The 18205-nt window shown below is 40.3% G+C and overlaps 1 protein-coding gene across 1 annotated transcript in view; it reads left to right on the plus strand.

The window, feature by feature from the left end:
• Positions 1-18205, plus strand: part of FAM178B (family with sequence similarity 178 member B) — a 119576-nt gene that overhangs the window by 13158 nt on the left and 88213 nt on the right. The window contains 2 exon segments of the mRNA XM_043984969.1: positions 5339-5444; positions 16471-16555. Coding sequence (XP_043840904.1) covers positions 5339-5444; positions 16471-16555 — 191 coding nt within the window.

Genomic DNA, 18205 nt, shown 5'->3' on the forward strand with positions numbered 1-18205 from the left:
CCTCTCTTGAAAGGAGTGATCAGAGTTTGACAGCTGTTTTAGGCACTTGGCAAACTTCAGACAGGCCTGGAGATTGCCTCTGTTATCTGCTCTTAGTCGAAGGCTCTGTCTTTTCTGTTCCTATTCCTTCATCTGAAGACAGTTTCTGGGCCTCGTTAGAGCTTTCTTATTGGGGTGGGGGTGGTGGACAAGGAGGGTACTCACAGGGCAATGATCACATCACTTTAATCCAACTGAAGTTTTACAAATTTTAGGGCTTTTTATATTCTTGGACATTACATGGATTTTGCTAATTATATTGTGGATTCCTCAGCTCTCTTTCTCTTCTTCCAAGGCTGGGCTATCCATAATTCTGTCAGGTGTTTTCTTTCCAGTGTCACAGTCAAATGTGATTCCTGGATTCTAGTCTTCTGCCCATAACTTTGTCTATGCCTCAATCCCTTTGTTTTTCTGTGAATACAGTTAAATAGTTCATAGTTCAGCTAAGGTGAAAGAAACCCAAGGTGGAGACCAATTAAGTGGACTTGGCTTGGCTTTAACCTGTGATGGAGATCCCTTGTATCTCCTCCAGCTCTAAACAAAGAATTCCTTGAAAGCCATTTCCTCCCAGGCAGGGCAATAGTAATACCATCTTCTTTCCCTCTATTGTTTCTGGCCTCAAAGACTGCAGTTCAACTCAGCAGCTCTGAACCTGAGGGGAGAGAGCTAATTCTTCTAGCAAAGATTGCCCTCCAAGGCTGTTGCAGCAGAAAAGAAACGTGGCTGGAAGTGGGCTTTCTTTCTTACAGCATCAGTTGGAAATGTGTTGATCTGAGCCAACAGGGGTTCATCCAGTCAATTCCCCCATTGAGAAGCTGGCAGGGTGCCCTTTAGCCGGAATGCCATAGCGCTGAGCTCTTTGAGTCTCAGAATCACTGTGTTTATTTCCTTTCCTGACCATATGCCCTCTGGTAGGGTCATTGCCAATTTGCATAGTTCTGCAGATGTGGCTGCCTTTTGTGTATCTATATCTATACATCTGGGCCTGTGTGCATCCTTAACTATGTCCCTCTGAATCATAATGTTTGCCTATATACATATTTGTGCACAGTATCTTCAAGGTTAAGTTGGGAACAAGAATATTGTTGCATTTTCAAGGAGTAACCTTCATTGTAACAGAAGAAAAGTTTTTTTCTTTGGAATTTTTAAATGATTTAAGAGAATAGTTTTTGCAGAATTGCTTGAACATACTTAGGGAGACAACAGCTTGGCTTGAGGGAAAAACTTCACTTTGGAGCATTCTGTTCCCAGATGTTTAAAATACCTTGATTTAAAAAAAAAAAGACAAAAGAAATTTCTATTCAAGTCCTTTTTTTTTTTTTAGGGTCATGATTTAAAATGTTATTTGAAACTTTCCTTACACTCATTTGGCCATGATAAGAAGCTAGAAGAATCACAACTTACATTTTGTAAAAATTAATATTAAATGGGGGTGGCTAGGTGGCACAGTGGATAAAAGCACCGGCCCTGGATTCAGGAGTACCTGAGTTCAAATCTGGCCTCAGACACTTAACACTTACTAGCTGTGTGACCCTGGGCAAGTCACTTAACCCCAATTGCTTCACTAAAAAAAAAAATTAATATTAAATTATCTCAAGACAAAATATATGGTACTGTATTATGTAATAGGTTTGTACACATATAGAGGATGAAGCTTACTTAAAACCTATATAATCTTCCAAGAGAAATAATGCATTATCAAAGATGGAAGTATATTGTTATTATTTTCATGCTGTGTAACTTGGGACAAGTCACTTAATTTTTCTGAGCCTCAGTTTCCTCATCTGTAGAAGAAGGGAATTGGAATAGATAAGCATTTCGGTACCTTCTAGGTCTAAAATCTATGTGCTAACCTGGTATTTTATGCAAAATAGGTTATTAAAATATGTCCTATTAACAAAAGAGAAGGAAATCTGGCATAGTAGATAAAGCATTAGACTTGGAATCTGGACGACTTGGATTCACCTGCAGCCTCTGACATTTCACAGCTGTGTACAGATGGATAGTTCACTCCCTCTCTCTGACCTTCACTATAAATGATTTTCACCTTGCCTGAGTGTTAAAAGTTCTGAAACTAATGAAATCTTAGTAATAGTGACTATTGAATGATTTTCACTAGAGGATCCTAAAACACTTTTAATGACATTGTATTGCAAAGATTTACCTGTTAAAGTATACAGGGTGTCCTTTTAAGTTTTCCTGTGGGGGCGGCTAGGTGGCGGATTAAGCACTGGCCCTGGATTCAGGAGGACCTGAGTTCAAATCCGGCCTCAGACACTTGACACTTACTAGCTGTGTGACCCTGGGCAAGTCACTTAACTCCCATTGCCCTGCAAAAAAAACAAACAAACAAAAAAAAGTTTTCCTGCAATTATAAGCTTTAATAGCTTTAAGACTTTTTGGATATCTTGTATCAAGTTAAATACACACATATAAAATCATCTGCTATTGTTGCATGGTTCCAGGGAAATAAAACATTTAGACATATATAGACATATATACGTACACATATGTGTAAAAATAACATATATGTAAAATAATATGAGTACACTGAAGTTCAGGAGTGGTTAAATGATTTGCCCATGGTCACATAGCTAGTAAGTGTCAGAGTCAAAATTTGAACTCAGATCTTACCGATTTCAGGTCTAACATGTTAGCTACTATATCATCCTGCCTATAGTAATATTTTATATTACTTATAAAGATTAATATATCTCTTCATTTTATAGAAAAGTGTCTGGGATCCTTCCAAGTCAGCAACTCAGCAGGACTGGAATTTATAATTCTTAATTCCTTAGGTTTTCTAACTTCCCTCCGGCTAGTCTGCATATTTGTGGAAATTACTAAACATGTAATCAAAGATGCTTTCTTCCTGTAGTAATCATTTTATTTTTGAGAGCATGTATTAAAAGAGAGAAACATGGTGAAAGGTCAAATGGAAGAAGAGGCTTATGCTTATGGCTATATATGGAGACTCAGAATACCGTTCTGAGTTGGCTTTGAGCCAACTGCTTTAAGTATTCAATATTGAATCCTGTTTTGTTATTTCTTACTCAAAATTCCTCCTGACTCTAGGTATCTTTGTGTCAGTTTTCCCATCTTCTTAGGTATCTCCTTTGCTTTGGAAAAATACAAATGCTATATAAATACTGTGTGAAACTAGATCCAGATATGCTGTTTGTGTTCACCACATCCTCTCATTTGCTAATTCTGTCCATTAAGAGTGTCTATGGCATAAAGCCCAGGATTGAGAGTTATGTGACTTCTAGATTCTCACTTCACTTCTGACACTCAAATCTTTTTTTTGGTTTTGTTTTGCAAACTTTACTAAATAGCTCAGTTTTTCTCATCTGTAAAATGGAGAGAATAATGCTCATCACTCCATATTGTGTGTAAAGTATAATAAAATGTCTTAACAAAATGCAAGTACTTTTTATAACATAGGACTCTGTCCTGCTGTGTTTCCCTGTATCAGAAGCTCTCAAAGCTTTCTGCCAATATTAATTATTGATAATCCTCCTAAGAGATGTGGATTAGTATAGTAGAGTGTCTAATATTATCAATCATTTACATTCATTTATCATTTACATGTCATTGTGACTATGTATACTGTGGGTATGGTTTGGAATTATTGTATATATTACAAGTACATCATCAAGGGTGATTGACTGCTGATTAAGCCTACTTCAAGTTAATTGGATTGTAATCACACCTGGCTATCCCTTAAGAAGGTATTGTTCTCAGAAACTAGACTGTGAACTCAACTTGAGAACACCTTCAAAGCCAATGGATTTGGATGACGCCAGCCAATCACCTTGAAGCAGTGTGTAAGGACCGCCTCTGTTCCAGATCTATAAAAAGGACTGGTACTGAAGCCTTTTAATTTTTGGCGACCACAATTAAGATTTTAAACATCACAAGAGTCAGGCTTCAGAGTCAAGAAGACCTGGATTCAAGGTCCCTAATTTGACACGTGCTGGCTCTGTGACACTGGGAAAATCACTGAATGTCTCAGTGCCCTGGACTGCTCTCTTAAAACAGTAAGGCACAGGGGGCAGCTAGGTGGCACAGTGGATAAAGCACCGGCCCTGGATTCAGGAGGTCCTGAGTTCAAATCTGGCCTCAGACACTTGACACTTACTAGCTGTGTGACCCTGGGCAAGTCACTTAACCCTCATTGCCCCACCAAAAAAATAAAACAAACAAAAAACCAGTAAGGCACATAACAGGTGCATTGATGGAGTGAGCTTCCTTTCACCTAGAGGTCCCTACACCAATGAAATCACAGCTCTAAACAAACAAACAGAAATCCTCATAAACTTTCATTTAAGCCCGACTTTGCTACCTTACTGTGACATGGAGATGAATTTGGGTTCTTGAAGGCTAGCCCCGCGAAGTGTAAGCTCTGGCAGGTCCTACAGAACTGGAAAGGCTTCTAGTAAAGGATCCACAACAGCTTGTGACTGCTGGAGAACCACCCAGCAAAATTTGAAGAGGCTCATCACCAATTTGGCCACAAAGTGATGCATTTTCTTCAATCTAAAAAATATTTTATTATTTTCCAGTTCCATGTAAAGATAGTTTTCGGCATTTGTTTTTATAAGATCTTGAGTTCCAAACTTTTCTCCCTCCCTCCCTCCCTTCCCTCCCTCCTCCCCAAGACAGAAAGCAATCTGATATAGGATATATATGTTCCAAAATAATACATTTTTTTTTTGGTGAGGTAATTGGGGTTAAATGACTTGCCCAGGGTCACACAGCTAGTAAGTGTTAAGTGTCTGAGGCCGGATTTGAGCTCAGGTACTCCTGACTCCAGGGCCGGTACTCCATCCATTGCGCTACCTAGCTGCCCTTAAAAGTGATACATTTTTTTTTACCGCTTCAACTCTTTAAAACTATCTTGTTGTAAAAGGTTTGTAACCTCTCTTGGTAAAGAGAATATACTTCCCAGTGAGATCATAGCTCTTTGAAATTGGTAATCCTCATAAAACCCAGTGATGGGGAGAAATGAAAGAAAAAAATGTTTCCAGTATTGCTGAGAGGACAGAAGCTCACAATAGTGAGCACAATAGTGCTTAGATGTGCACTATTGAAGAGAGAGGGCTCCCAGAACAAAACATTGTTCACCCAACCATCAGCACGATTATTTCATAACCATTAGCTTCTTCTCCATCGCTGACTGACCCTCTTGATAGAGGCAGGTTGAGATATTTTGAAGGCAGGAAGTTTGGGTGGTGCTATCAAAAGGATTGGCACCCAGGCACCAAGTCTAATTCCCTTCTCCTTTGCCTCTCTCCAGCTTCACATTTGCACAGCAGCTATCCTTTCTACGAAGAGGGCTGCTCAGTTATCTCTATTTGCAAACTCCCAGCTGCCCTGTCCCAGTTCTCCAGTGGCTATTTCAGGTAAGGATTGGGTCGAGTAGGATCATATGCTGGCCACTAGGTGGCAAGAGTACTCCAACCGTGCATTAGGCAAAAGCCGTCCCTTAATTCATCCTTAACCTTTGTTGCTATTTGGTTAAACCCAGTGAATTGCAACAAGCTTTTAGTTACTGTCCTAAGATGCCTTTGGTCTCTTTTTGTTTTCCTTGAAGAATAAGAGTATAGAGATTATTCTGGCAGAAGTGTAACCTCCCAGGGACCACGTCCAATCCTTTGGGAGCCATTGGTCTTTACAAATATAAACATTTAAAAATTTTAAATGTTGCCTAACAATTGTTTTCACTATTTCAAAACTTGTTTTTCTCCATTAGTGACACTCATTGTTCCTATGAGTTTACATATGTTCCTCAGTTTACAAACGAGTTACATAGTTCCTATGTAATTGGAACTGCCGCCTTTGCCAATCTGTTCCACATTTCTGTAATATGCTGTATGAATGATGAAGTATATATGAAGTGTGTTTTTATAAGGTGGTCCATGATCATTGGACTATACACACTGATATTTATTTACTTGGAGCCAAATTAATCCCATTCCTATTGTCTTTAGAACAACCATTTATTCAGCATCTATAGGGATTCTTCACCTGGGATCCATGAAACTTGTTTTTAAAATATGTATTTTGAAAACCATGTTTCAACATAATTGATCTCCTTTTTAATCTTAGGTATTTAATTTTATTAATTTTAAAATGTTTTGAGAAGGGGTTCATAGTTGTCATCAGACTGCCAGAGGGGTCCAGGACACAATCAAGGTGAAGAACAATTGATCCATTATCTGTTTGGAGGGAAACAAATATTCTGCCCTTGGGTTTGTATCCAGGGAGAGAAAATAAGGAAGCTCTAAGAAGTCAGCAGATCTACCAGATCTACCTCTGGGATTTAAATGCAAGGCATGAGGGGTATCAGTTTTGGCTAATGAGACAGAGTTACTGTTTGCCTTGGAATCAGGAAGCCTTATATTCCCCCAGACCAAGTTACTGCTCATCTAATGTTTGTTAGTTGGACGATAGTTTAATTCTTGTTAATTAGACCCAAGTTCCAGCTATAAATCATGTGTACCTTTCTATATGGATTGTTCAAGGGGATCTCCAACTTTCTTAGTTTCTTGGCCTCTTTCTACCTCTAGCCGCTAACTCCATTAGTTCCTTCATCTTCCTCCCCGCCCAACCTCTGTATTTTCCACATTCATATCACGAAGTCAAGAAATTCCATTGTCTATTTGTGACCCTAAAGCAGACAGTCACCCTTGCATTCGTTTCACCAAACATTAAACCCCCTACTATGTGTAAGATTCTGCTAGATTCTGACAAAAGACAAAAATGAAATATCCCTGCCTTTGAGGGGTTTACATTCTGCTGGGGGAGAGGGGGATGATATTTAGCAAAGTAAACACCAGACAGTTTGAGGAGGGAGAGAACATCTGGTGGGTGGGATGGATTAATGAAAATTTCACTCGAGGAGGTAACTCCTGAACTGAGCCTTGAAGGAAGATAAGGATTCTGGAGAAGAGAGATAATAAGGAAGCACATGTCTGGCCCCGCTGATGACTGGTGTAAACTCAGGGAGACAAGAAATGGAATATTGAGTTTTGGAAACAGCTAGTAATTCAGTTTGGCTAGAGTGTGTTAGAGAAGGGTTGTTTGAAACAGAGTTGGAAAGATATGTTCCTCTAGGTTAAAAGATATTTCCCTTTCTAGACCCCTTATTATCACGAAGTGGGAATAATAGTAATACTAATAACAGTTAAAGTTTGCAAAGCACTTTATATACATTATCTCACTTTATCTTCACAACAGGGGAGGAAACTGAATCTGAAGGAATAGGTGACAAGTAATGGTGTTGTTATTTTGTTTTGTCCCCCCTTAAGAGATTTTCTTCTTTCCTTGAATATGACAAAGTGTACAGTGAGGCTTTGGAAAGCACAAAAAAATTATCAGTCTTGTAAATCACCCACATAGGGTCCTTTTGGCATCTCCATGACAACAGGTAGACCGTTGGTTCCACTGTCCTAGACGCCCTGCAATCTTCTCTTAGTTGGTCACCATATGGTTGTGATGGGATGAGGCCTTACAGATGCACTGAAGAAGGTGTGTTCCTGTGTATTGACAGACTCCTTCTTGCTTTGTATTGATAGTTGCCCCTGGGGCTCTCTGCTTAGAGGCTGGCCAAAATCTGGAAAGAATGATGTTAGCTGGGAAGTAGCCACACACTCCCTAGTCTAATTCTGCCTGGCAGAAGCTAAAACAGTAAAAGAAGTCTGAATGGTCTTGGGAGCTTTGTGGACAGGGGTTCTGTGTCATTCTCAGGTCTGTAGAGGGCATAATAGTTTTTCTTGGCATCTCAGAAGTATTAAATGATTCAAACTGGGGGTGAGACTATTTTTCTGTCTTGTTTCTAATTCTCGTTACTTCTTTCTCATTTTCTTTTCTCTTTAACACTAGCTAGTGGAGTCCAAAAAAGGATTGAGCCTCCCTAATTCATACAGGGTTCACATAGTAATTTGCTGATTTTGGATAAATACTAATCAATATATTTTTTCCAGCCACAAAGAAATTGATGGAATGCTTCTTAAATTCTCAGGACTATGATAGAGAAGAGAAAAGGTGGAGGGAATGAATTCTAGAAGCAAGACAGAGAAAAGGAAAATAATCTGGAGCCCATATTCATTTACTAATTCAACAAATGTTTATTCAGCATATACTATGTGCAAGGCATTATATTCTGTATAGAAGTAGTATCGGACTCAAACAGAAAAGGGGCCACTAAACCTTACATAAGCATCCCCGTAGGCAAATTGGCTTTTAAAAAACAAACATACATTAACATTATCTATGTTCTGTTGTATCTTTATTTATTTTGATAACAATTTCCAAATTTCATTTTAATCTGGTTGAAGCACTCAGCCCACCACCACTCCAGTACCCTGTGTTTGATATCTCTCTGCCCTATACTTTTTTGTTTGGCGTTGAGGGTTAAGTGACTTGCCCAGGGTCACACAGCTAGTAAGTGTCAAATGTCTGAGGCTGCATTTGAACTCAGGTACTCCTGAATCCAAGGCCAGTGCTTTATCCACTGCGCCACCTAGCTACCCCCTGCCCTATACTTTTTTTTTTTTTTTGCAGGCAATGGGGGTTAAGTGACTTGCCCAGGGTCACACAGCTAGTAAGTGTCAAGTGTCTGAGGCCGGATTTGAACTCAGGTACTCCTGAATTCAGGGCTGGTGCTTTAACCACTGCACCATCTAACTGCCCCCTATACTTTTTTTTTTTAACTTTTTTGTTTTTTTAGGGCAATGAGGGTTAAGTGACTTGCCCAGGGCCACAAGTGTTAAGTGTTAAGTGTCTGTGTAAGTGTAAGTGTTAAGTGTCTGAGGCCAGATTTGAACTCAGGTACTCCTGAATCCAGGGCCGGTGCTTTATCCACTGCGCCACCCAGCTGCCCCCCCCCTGTACTTTTTATAAAACCATCCAAGAAGCTAATTTTCTTAGCTCATATTTATTCAAATAAAATTAAGAATTTATTATATTTTTATAACTACACACAAATGAGTCATATAGTAAAACAATAGCATATATCACATTTATTTATCAGTAATAAATCCTAAGCATTTTTCATAACTATAATACAAAATAATAGCCATGATATTATTAATTTAATAGGTGGGCTTATTTTTTGTCAAAAAGTCTTTTCAATATGGTGTCTTTGATGATGTTGTCATTCACAGTTCTTTTCCAACAATTAAAGTCAGCATTTTGTATTGATAAAAGCTACAGCAGAAAACTCCAATTTACATGAATAAGTTAATATGGAGAACAGCAAACTTTATGTAATTTTGTTTAATCAACTAGAGAACCATTTGTTTACCTGTAGTCAAAAGAAATATAATTTTTCAGGTTCAAATGCTTGATTCAGTGTACTATCACAAGACAAGTCTATTAACTTTTCTTATTCAGGTTGGAATAAGATCAAATGTATTGTTTCAGTAAGTTGGTTAAATGATGAACAAGCAGTTCTTCACTTCCATTTCATTTTCATAAGTTCTTTACTTCCATTTTATTTGCATTGCACATATATTTTTGTTTTTTTTTGTTTTGTGTTTGCGGGCAATGAGGGTTAAGTGGACTTGCCCAGGGCCACGATGGTAAGTGTCAATGTCTGAGGCTGGATTTGAACTCAGGTCCTCCTGAATCCAGGGGCTGGTGCTTATCCACTGCAGCAGCCTCCAAGAACCTTTCATTCTAATTGACTGTTTCTTTGTAAATTTGATTTCTCTTGTGTGTGTGTGTGTGTGTGTGTGTGTGTGTGTGTGTTTTAAAGTGAGGCAATTGGGTTAAGTGACTTGCCCAGGGTCACACAGCTTAGTTAAGTGTTAAGTGTCTGAGGCCGGATTTGAACTCAGGACTCCTGACTCCAGGGCCAGTGCTCTGTCCACTGTGCCACCTAGCTGCCCCTTATTCTCTTGTACAGTTTCAAAAAACTATAGCATAAATATATATATGTGTGTGTGTATATATCTATCTATATGTATATGTATATAGATATATAGATATAACTATATCAGATTACCTGCTGTCTAGGGGAGGGGGGGAGGGAGGGGGAGGGAGGGAGAAAAAATCTGAAATTGTAAAGCTTGTATAAACAAAAGTTGAGAACTATCTTTACATGTAACGGAAAAAATAAAATACCTTATATGTTTAAAAAAAAAACTATACATAAGAGGCATGGAACATCATATTCAGATTTGTCCTTTGTGCAAATGGGCATGTTACAGATATTCTCTACCTAGTTCCAGTGGACCATATAGGGTCTTTGGGACTACTTTGGGCCATGTGTTGGCTCATTCCCCTGCCTCATGATTCTAGAGGGAGGTCAGGCTGCCCATATCTGCCAAGAGAAGAGATAGCTTGTGGCTGGTAGTAATCAGTACGGGTTCTGGAGGTGGTAAGAAAGGATCATAGAGGGGCTAGCTAGGTGGTGCAGTGGTTAAAGCTCCGGCCTTTGGTTCAGAGACCTGAGTTCAAATCCGATTTCAGACACTTGACTCTTACTAAGCAGTGTGACCCTGCAAAAATTAAAAAGAAAAAAAAAGAAATGATCCTAGCAAGGAGTGAAGAAGGGCCAAGGCCTTTGTCCTCAAGCATTGCTTTTATGCCTCCTTTTTTTCCCTAGCTAAAACCCTTTTAAAAAAACCAAACGGGGGGACGGGGACGGGGGACGGGCGCGGGGCTGCGGGCTGCGGGCTGCGGGCTGCGGGGTGGCGCGGCTAGGGTGGCGCAGTGGATAAGTACCGGCCCTGGATTCAGGAGGACCGGAGTTCAAATCTGGCCTCAGACACTTGACAATTACTAGCTGTGTGACCCTGGGCAAGTCACTTAACCCCCATTGGCCCGCCAAAAAACAAAACACAAACAAAACAAACAAACAAAAAACAAACAGGGGAAGCTAGGTGTCGCAGTGGATAGAGTACCAGCCTTGGAGGTCAGGATTACCTGAGTTCAAATTCGGTCTCAGAAAGACACTTTACATTTACTAGCTGTGTGACCCTGGGCAAGGCCCTTAACCCCAATTCCCTCACTAAAAAACAAAAACAAAAACACAAACAAACTGGGCGGGGGGCGGGGGGGGGGGGGGCAGCTAGGTGGCATAGTGGAATAAAGTACCACCCCTGGACTCGGAAGACCTGAGTTCAATCTCATGTCAGACAGTTGACACTTACTAACTAGTGTGACCCTGGGCAAGTCACTTAACCTCATTGCTCTGCAAAAAAAAAAACCCACCAAACAAAAAAACTGTCTATACTTCTTTCCTCTGCTTCCTTTTCTCTCACACTCTTCCTCAACCCTTTGCTGTCTGGCTTCCAGCCTCATCACTCAGCTGAAACTGCTCTCTCCAGTTACCAGTGATCTCTTCATTGTCACTTTTTTTTTTTTTGGAGTTTTCATCCTTCCCAAGTTATCTTCATCACTTCTGTATGCTCTGTCTTCTGTGGGCATTTGTCAGAGTACTCTCTATTGGTTTTCTTCATACCTGACCCCTTTGCTGGCTCATCACCCATATCAGGGCTTCTTAAACTTTTTCCACTTGAAACCCCTTTTTGCCTTAAAATTTTTTACATGACCCCAGGTATATAGGTATATACAATAGATATACACAACCTTTTATTGTTGCCAAATTTTTTGCGACCCCCACATTCAGTTTCTCGAACCCATATGGGGACTTGACCCACAGTTTAAGAAGCTTTGCTCGATTTCCTCTAACTGTGGGTGTTCCCAAAGGTTCTGCCCTAGGCCCTCTTGTCTTCTTCCCTGGCATTCCCTTGTTTGGTGACCTCAGCTCCCATGAGTAACTATATATAATATAGTGAGGCACATATGTAGGGAACATGTGGGGAATGTGTAGGGAACATGAAAGGCACCTTTCAACTTCTCAACCAGGGAGTTCATTTCTCGCTTTGTGGAATCCCCATCAAATTCACTTCTGAATGCCTTGTTTGGTGATGGGGAAGTTCCTCCCTAGCTCAGTTTTAGTGGGTCCTCATTAGATTCTGCTGCTGCTGCTGCTGCTGCCCCTGCTCCCAACTCCAGGGAACTCTGCTACCAACTCTAGTTGCCAGGGGGACCTCTGATGGATTGATGAACCTCTCTCAAGTTTCCTCGACATTCCCCGATTAGGATACTCATTCACCTAAGATGAGGGAAAAATACATATAAAAGGAAACATGGGTTGACATGTTCACAGACACATTGTAGCCAGGTGGGAGAAATACAGCTTGCCACTCCCCTATCAGTCAGTTTACAGAAGTGTTGCCTGCCTAAGTGCCAAGAAGGAAACCTGAAAAAAGACTGGGGGAGGAGTAGATCACCTTTTGTATGCAAACTCAGTTCTGGCTTACTGCCTTCTGAATCATCAGATCTTCTAGACTCAGCCAATCAGAAGACTCTTCATTACCCTGTAGTACCAGACCCTCAGTCATTCATGGCCAGACATGAACTCACCAAGTCTTCTCCTGTTGGATTGGAACCAGGCAGGAAATATTGAACGTGTTCCATATAAACTACCAAGAAAGGCAAAACAAAGCATATTCTAAGGACTGAACCATCATTGGCCAATCTCCCCATTAAACTGAAAATGTGTCTAAATTGCAAGAGTGACCAAATTTTTTTATTTCCTTGTAGAGCTGTTTTTCATCCTGACATCAATTGAACTTCACCTGTGCAATCCATTTCTTTCTAAAAATCTGTCAGTTATATTATAATTATATACATATATAATAAAATAATCAGTTATAATTTTTATATGTCACACAGTCAATAGCTTTTCAAAATAAAAAGCCTTTCACATCAGTTTCAACCATATATTCTACAAAGGTAATCAATCAAATGAACATCTTCAGCTACATTTGTTATTTCATTTTCTTTTTTTCAATCATAAAAGCATTTTATTATTTTCCAGTCACATGTAAAAATAGTTTTCAACATTTGTTTTCATAAGATTTTTAGTTCCAAATTTTTCTCCCACCCTCCCTTCCCTCCCCCCTCCCCAAGACAGAAAGCAAAGATTCCTTAATTGAAACATACATACTTTATATTCAAATACAAAAGTAAAATGACATCACAGTTTATCTGTGATAAATCCTGCTTGACGCAATCCAACTCAAATTGGGCTTCATTTTCATATATTGTATTCAGTAATCTCTGCTGTACTATATTCACTATGACTTGGAGTGAATTCACCTTGTTAGTTTTGTTTTTGCTGACTTTTATTTTAACTCTGTTTTCATTGAAAAAGTAGATATATGAGAACTATGCTAGCAATTAACTAATAATTTTGTCAATTCCTTTGTGTTCCCTCCTCGGAGAATCAATAGGAACATGCCCCACAGTTTGTAGAACTCTTCTATAAGGAATAAAACATTATACAAAACAATTCTTGCCTTCAAGGATCTTACAATTCCAATAGAGGAGGTAAGAGCCTCTAAGGTCTTTTCTGAGGCAGCCAGGTGGTGCAGTGGATGTCATGGATTCAGGGAAGACTCATCTTGAGTTCAAATCTGGCCTCAAACACTTTACTAGCTGTGTGACCCTGGGCCAGTCACATAACCCTGTTTGCCTAAGTTTCCTCATCTGTCAAATGAGCTGGAGAAGGAAATGGCAAACTACTCCAGGATCTCTGCCGAGAAAACCCCAAATGGAGTCACAGAGGATCAAACGTGACTGAAACGACTCAACAACAACAAAGTCCCCTCCAGTTCTAAATCTATAGTCCTACGTTCTTAATAGGGGCAGCTAGGTGGTGTGGTCGATAAAGCGCTGAGCATAGGACTTGGAATCCAGAAGACCTGAGTTCAAATATGGCCTCAGACACTAGCTATGTGACTCTGGGCAAATCACTTAGCTCTATTTGCTCCAATATCTCTGCCAAGAAAACCTTGAGTGAACCTTGAAAAGTGAACAATAACAACAATGCTTTTAAAAAATAGATATGGGTAGGGTGGACATTCCAGGAAGAGGGAATATAAGGAACAAAAACCCTGAGGTAGGAAAATACCATGCTTGTTTAGGGAGTGACAAATAGTCTAGAGTTCCTAGATGGTAAAGTTTGCCACAGGCCAGCAGTCTGAGATAATGCTGGAAATTTAGATTAGGGCCACATTACAAAAGACCTTGAATGCTAGGCTAAGTAATTCAGATTTTTATCTTATTAGAAATAGAGAGGGGCAGCTAGGTGGCAGTGGATAGAGCACTGGCCCTGGAGTCAGGAGTACCTGAGTTCAAATCTGGCCTCAGACACTTAACACTTACTTAGCTGTGTGACCCTGGGCAAGTCACTTAACCCCAATTACCTCACTAAAAAAAAAAAAAAAGAAAAAAAGAAATGGAGAGCCATTGAAAATCAAGTCAAGTGCTAGAAATACAGATATAAGCGGAAAGACTGTCCCTGCCTTCAGTGAGAATAATGAAGACCTGGGTGGCCAGGACATCCTTCTTAAAATGGAGTTTCCTAGAGAAACCAGCCAATCAGTGGGAGAGATGATGCTGGGGATAGTTCAGTTGTTCAGTTGTGTCTCACTCTTTGTGACCCCATTTGGCGTTTTCTTGGCAAAGATACTGGAGTGGCTTGCCATTTCCCTCATCCAATGCCCTCATTTTACATTTGAGGAAACTGAGGCCCAGAGAAGTTAATCAACTTGCCCAGAGTCACAGAGTGGGCTGCAGAGCTGGCATTCAAAACCCAGGCTTCTGACTCTAAAGACAGTGCTTTTTGAGTTGGTTTTACTGTCCTGTGCCTTGGAGTCCTGAGCCAGAGTCTTGTGGTCAGGTTGGAGCAGCACACTTTAGGAAGGATGTTGTCAAACAGGCCAGAGGAAAATGATCAGGATGGTGAAGAGTCTAGAAACCACAGTTGGTGGAGGATGGTTGAAGGATTGGGGGCTATTCACCTTGTGGCCACCTTCCTGCTGGAGACAGAAAGACAAGTTCCCAGAGGCCCTCACATGTAATGAAGGAGAAAAACAGGAAAACAGTTATATGCAAACAAGCTATATATAGGATAAATGGAAATAAACAATAGAGAGAAGACACTAGAATTAAGGATTGAGAAAAGCTGTAGGAGATAGGATTTTGCTAGTCCCCGTAGGCCGATGGAAAGGTATTTATAGTGCTACTTTCAAAAACTTAATTCTAATTTTCCCTTCCTTTTTCCAATTAGAGGACCTGGTTTTTTCCTTCTTCCAAATAGTGACTGAAAGTAGGACTTATGCAAGGACCCACACGAATTCAGCCTCTCACTTGAACTGTTGCAATAGATCCTATTGGTCTCCTTGCTTCAAACCATCTTTCTAATCTCTGCCTCAAAGTGATCACCAGAATGGTTTTCCTAAAGACCAGATCTGACCATGGTCATGACCCCCTCCCCTCCAACCAGGTGAATTACAGTAGTAGCCTTCAAGCATGTTCAATTCTCCCCTATCTTAAAAACTTCCACTGAGACTCTAACATTCCTAAAGCTGTGGGACTGTATTTCTCCTTGTTTCAGCTAGATTCCTCAAACAGCTTGTTTACATTCATTGCCTCTACTCCCCTTACTCCTTACCCTTCTGCAGTCTGACTTCCAGCCCATTACTCAACTGAAAATGCTTTCAACAATTTACCAATGCTCACTTAATTGCCAAATCTGAGGGTTGTTTTTTTTCCCTCTTCATACTTCTTGGCTATCATGCTGGATTTCACACTATTGACCAACTCTTCTCCTGAATACTCTCTCCTTTTTCATCTTGCATTGCTATTGCTCTTTCCTGATTTCCTACCTGACATATCTCCTAAACCATTTCCTGCCCCTTATGTGTGGTGTAGGTGTTTACCAAGCCTCTATGTTAGGATTCTTGCTCTTCTCTCTTCTGGGTTTATTATTATCTCATGCTGATGACTTCCAGGTATATAAATCTAGCTCCAGTCCCTTCCTTGCATTTCAAGCCTTCACCAATCATCTATTGTATATACCCATCTGGCCAGAGTTATCCCAAATTCAACATGTCCAAAACAGAAGTCATTATATTCCCCGCTCCCCCAAACTGCTTGGACAATATCCTAAAAATGCAAAGAAAAGGGGAAAAAAGATCTTCCATGGCAGTAGAAGAAGGGACTGACCTGAAAATAATTCAGTTCAATTCAGTAACAATGTATTAAATGCTTACTGTGTGACAGGAACTGTACTGAGGGCTGGGGATACAAATAAGAAAAAGAAATACAGTCCCCTACCCCCAAGGAGCTTACAGTCTAATGAGGGAAGACAGTACACAAAAGGAAGTTGGAAAGTGTGGGGACATACTATTATATTTAACTGTTAACTGTAGTTTGGAGTTCTCACTCCATGGAATTAACCTTTATTTACTTCTCTGTAGAAAGAATCACTATATAGACTAGTGAAAACCCTATACTGTCACCTAGGAATGTTCCTGATAACCTATTTTTTTCCCCTCTTAAAAGCTACTGACATGGCCGATAGAGATCTCATCGGAAGCCTTTCACGTCCTGTGGGATCTCAGTATGAATAGAATCTCCCGGCAAGCAGGTTAGTGTTGGATGTGTATGTTTATTTCATATATGAAAGTTATGAAAGACCTATGAAAGACCAAGCACATTGATTAATGGTCACAACTGATTCATCAGTTCAGTTTAACAAAAGGACTGTTATATGTTATGCACAGTGCTAGGATTAGGGACACAAAGACAAAGAATGACAGTTCTTGTCTTTGGGGAGCTTACTTTCTATTGGGAGAAACAACACATACCCATTTAAATACAGACAAAACATATCTAAAGTCAAGGCAAGGTGATTTCGGAGACAGGGAAGCCCTAAGTAAACAGCTTGGGCAACAGGAAAGGCTTCCTGGAGAAGTTGGCACTAAGTGCCTTGAAGGAAACTCTGGGGTTTTTAAGAGCTGAGGAGGAAGTGCATTCCTAGCATGGGGGAAAATCTTATACCAAAGCACCTTTGTATGCACAGAACAAGTAGGATCTCTAGTTTGGCTACACAGTAGAATGTATAAGGCTGAAGCCAGAGTTTGAAGGGCTTCAAATACTGAACAGGGAAGCTCGTGTTTGACTCTAGGGACAGTAGAAAGCCACCCACCAGAGCTACTCGTAAGTAGGGTGAGTGACATGGTCAGACTTTTCTGCTGACTATCATTTTGGCAGTTGTGGAAGGGGATGGATTGAAGAGAGGAGAAACTTGGAAGGCAGCTAGGTAGCAAAATGAATAAGAGTGCTGTGCCTGGAGACTGGAAGAGCTTGAGTTCAAATCCAGATTTAGCTACCTATTAGGTAAATGACCTTGGGCAAGTTACTTAATCTCTGTTTGCCTCAGTTTCCTCAATTTGGAATAATAATAGCATAGACTTCCCAGGGTTGTTGTGAGGATCAAATAAGATAAAGTGCTTACTTAGCACAGTGACTAGCATGTAGTAGGCACTATATAAATGCTAGTTATTATTACTAAGACAAGAAGATTAATTAACACGTTACTGCAATAATCCAGGCAAAGGATGATGAGCCTGAACTAAGGTGGTGGCAGCATGGGAGGAGAGAAAAGAGTTTGAGAGATAAACTATTTTTGACTATAGTATTTTTTGTAGTGAAAATCTGGTTTGGTAGCACTTCAGCTCAATGTGGATGCTAATTAGTATCATTAGGCAGGGTCCCATAGGCATCTAATCACCCCAAATTTGTTCCCTGAAGCTTCAATATAGATTGAAATGAACCTTTGGGGCTTTGAATTATCTCTAGGTGTGGAGAAACTTACAAATCCATTATTACCATATTTGATTTCAAGTTCTTCCTCCTGTAGCAGGGGGGCAGCAGAGGCCCCTGGCTCAACTGAGTCATCCTCCCCACCTTCCACCCCCATCCACTGGATGAAATTACAGGATGTGAGGGGCTATAAAAGAGAAGATGAAATGTAAGGGCTTGCCCTTTTCAGATTTTAAATGGTTGAATTTGCAGGTTGCAAGGGTGTGCCCCTTTCTGGCCTTCGGTAGAATCCTATGAAAGAAAGGCTTAGGAAGGTCAGCTGACTTTGGGCTGATACTATGGGCCTTTCCCCTTTTTTCTGCCTACTCTTGGACCTAAGCAGAGGGGAGAGACTGAACCATTAGAAGCCTTGGAGGCTGCCAGGCTGTCACTGGCACTGGGGAGGTGTTCTGGGCCAGGTGCTGATTGATCC

Source organism: Dromiciops gliroides, chromosome 2 (genome assembly GCF_019393635.1).
Source record: "Dromiciops gliroides isolate mDroGli1 chromosome 2, mDroGli1.pri, whole genome shotgun sequence".
NCBI lineage: Eukaryota > Metazoa > Chordata > Mammalia > Microbiotheria > Microbiotheriidae > Dromiciops > Dromiciops gliroides.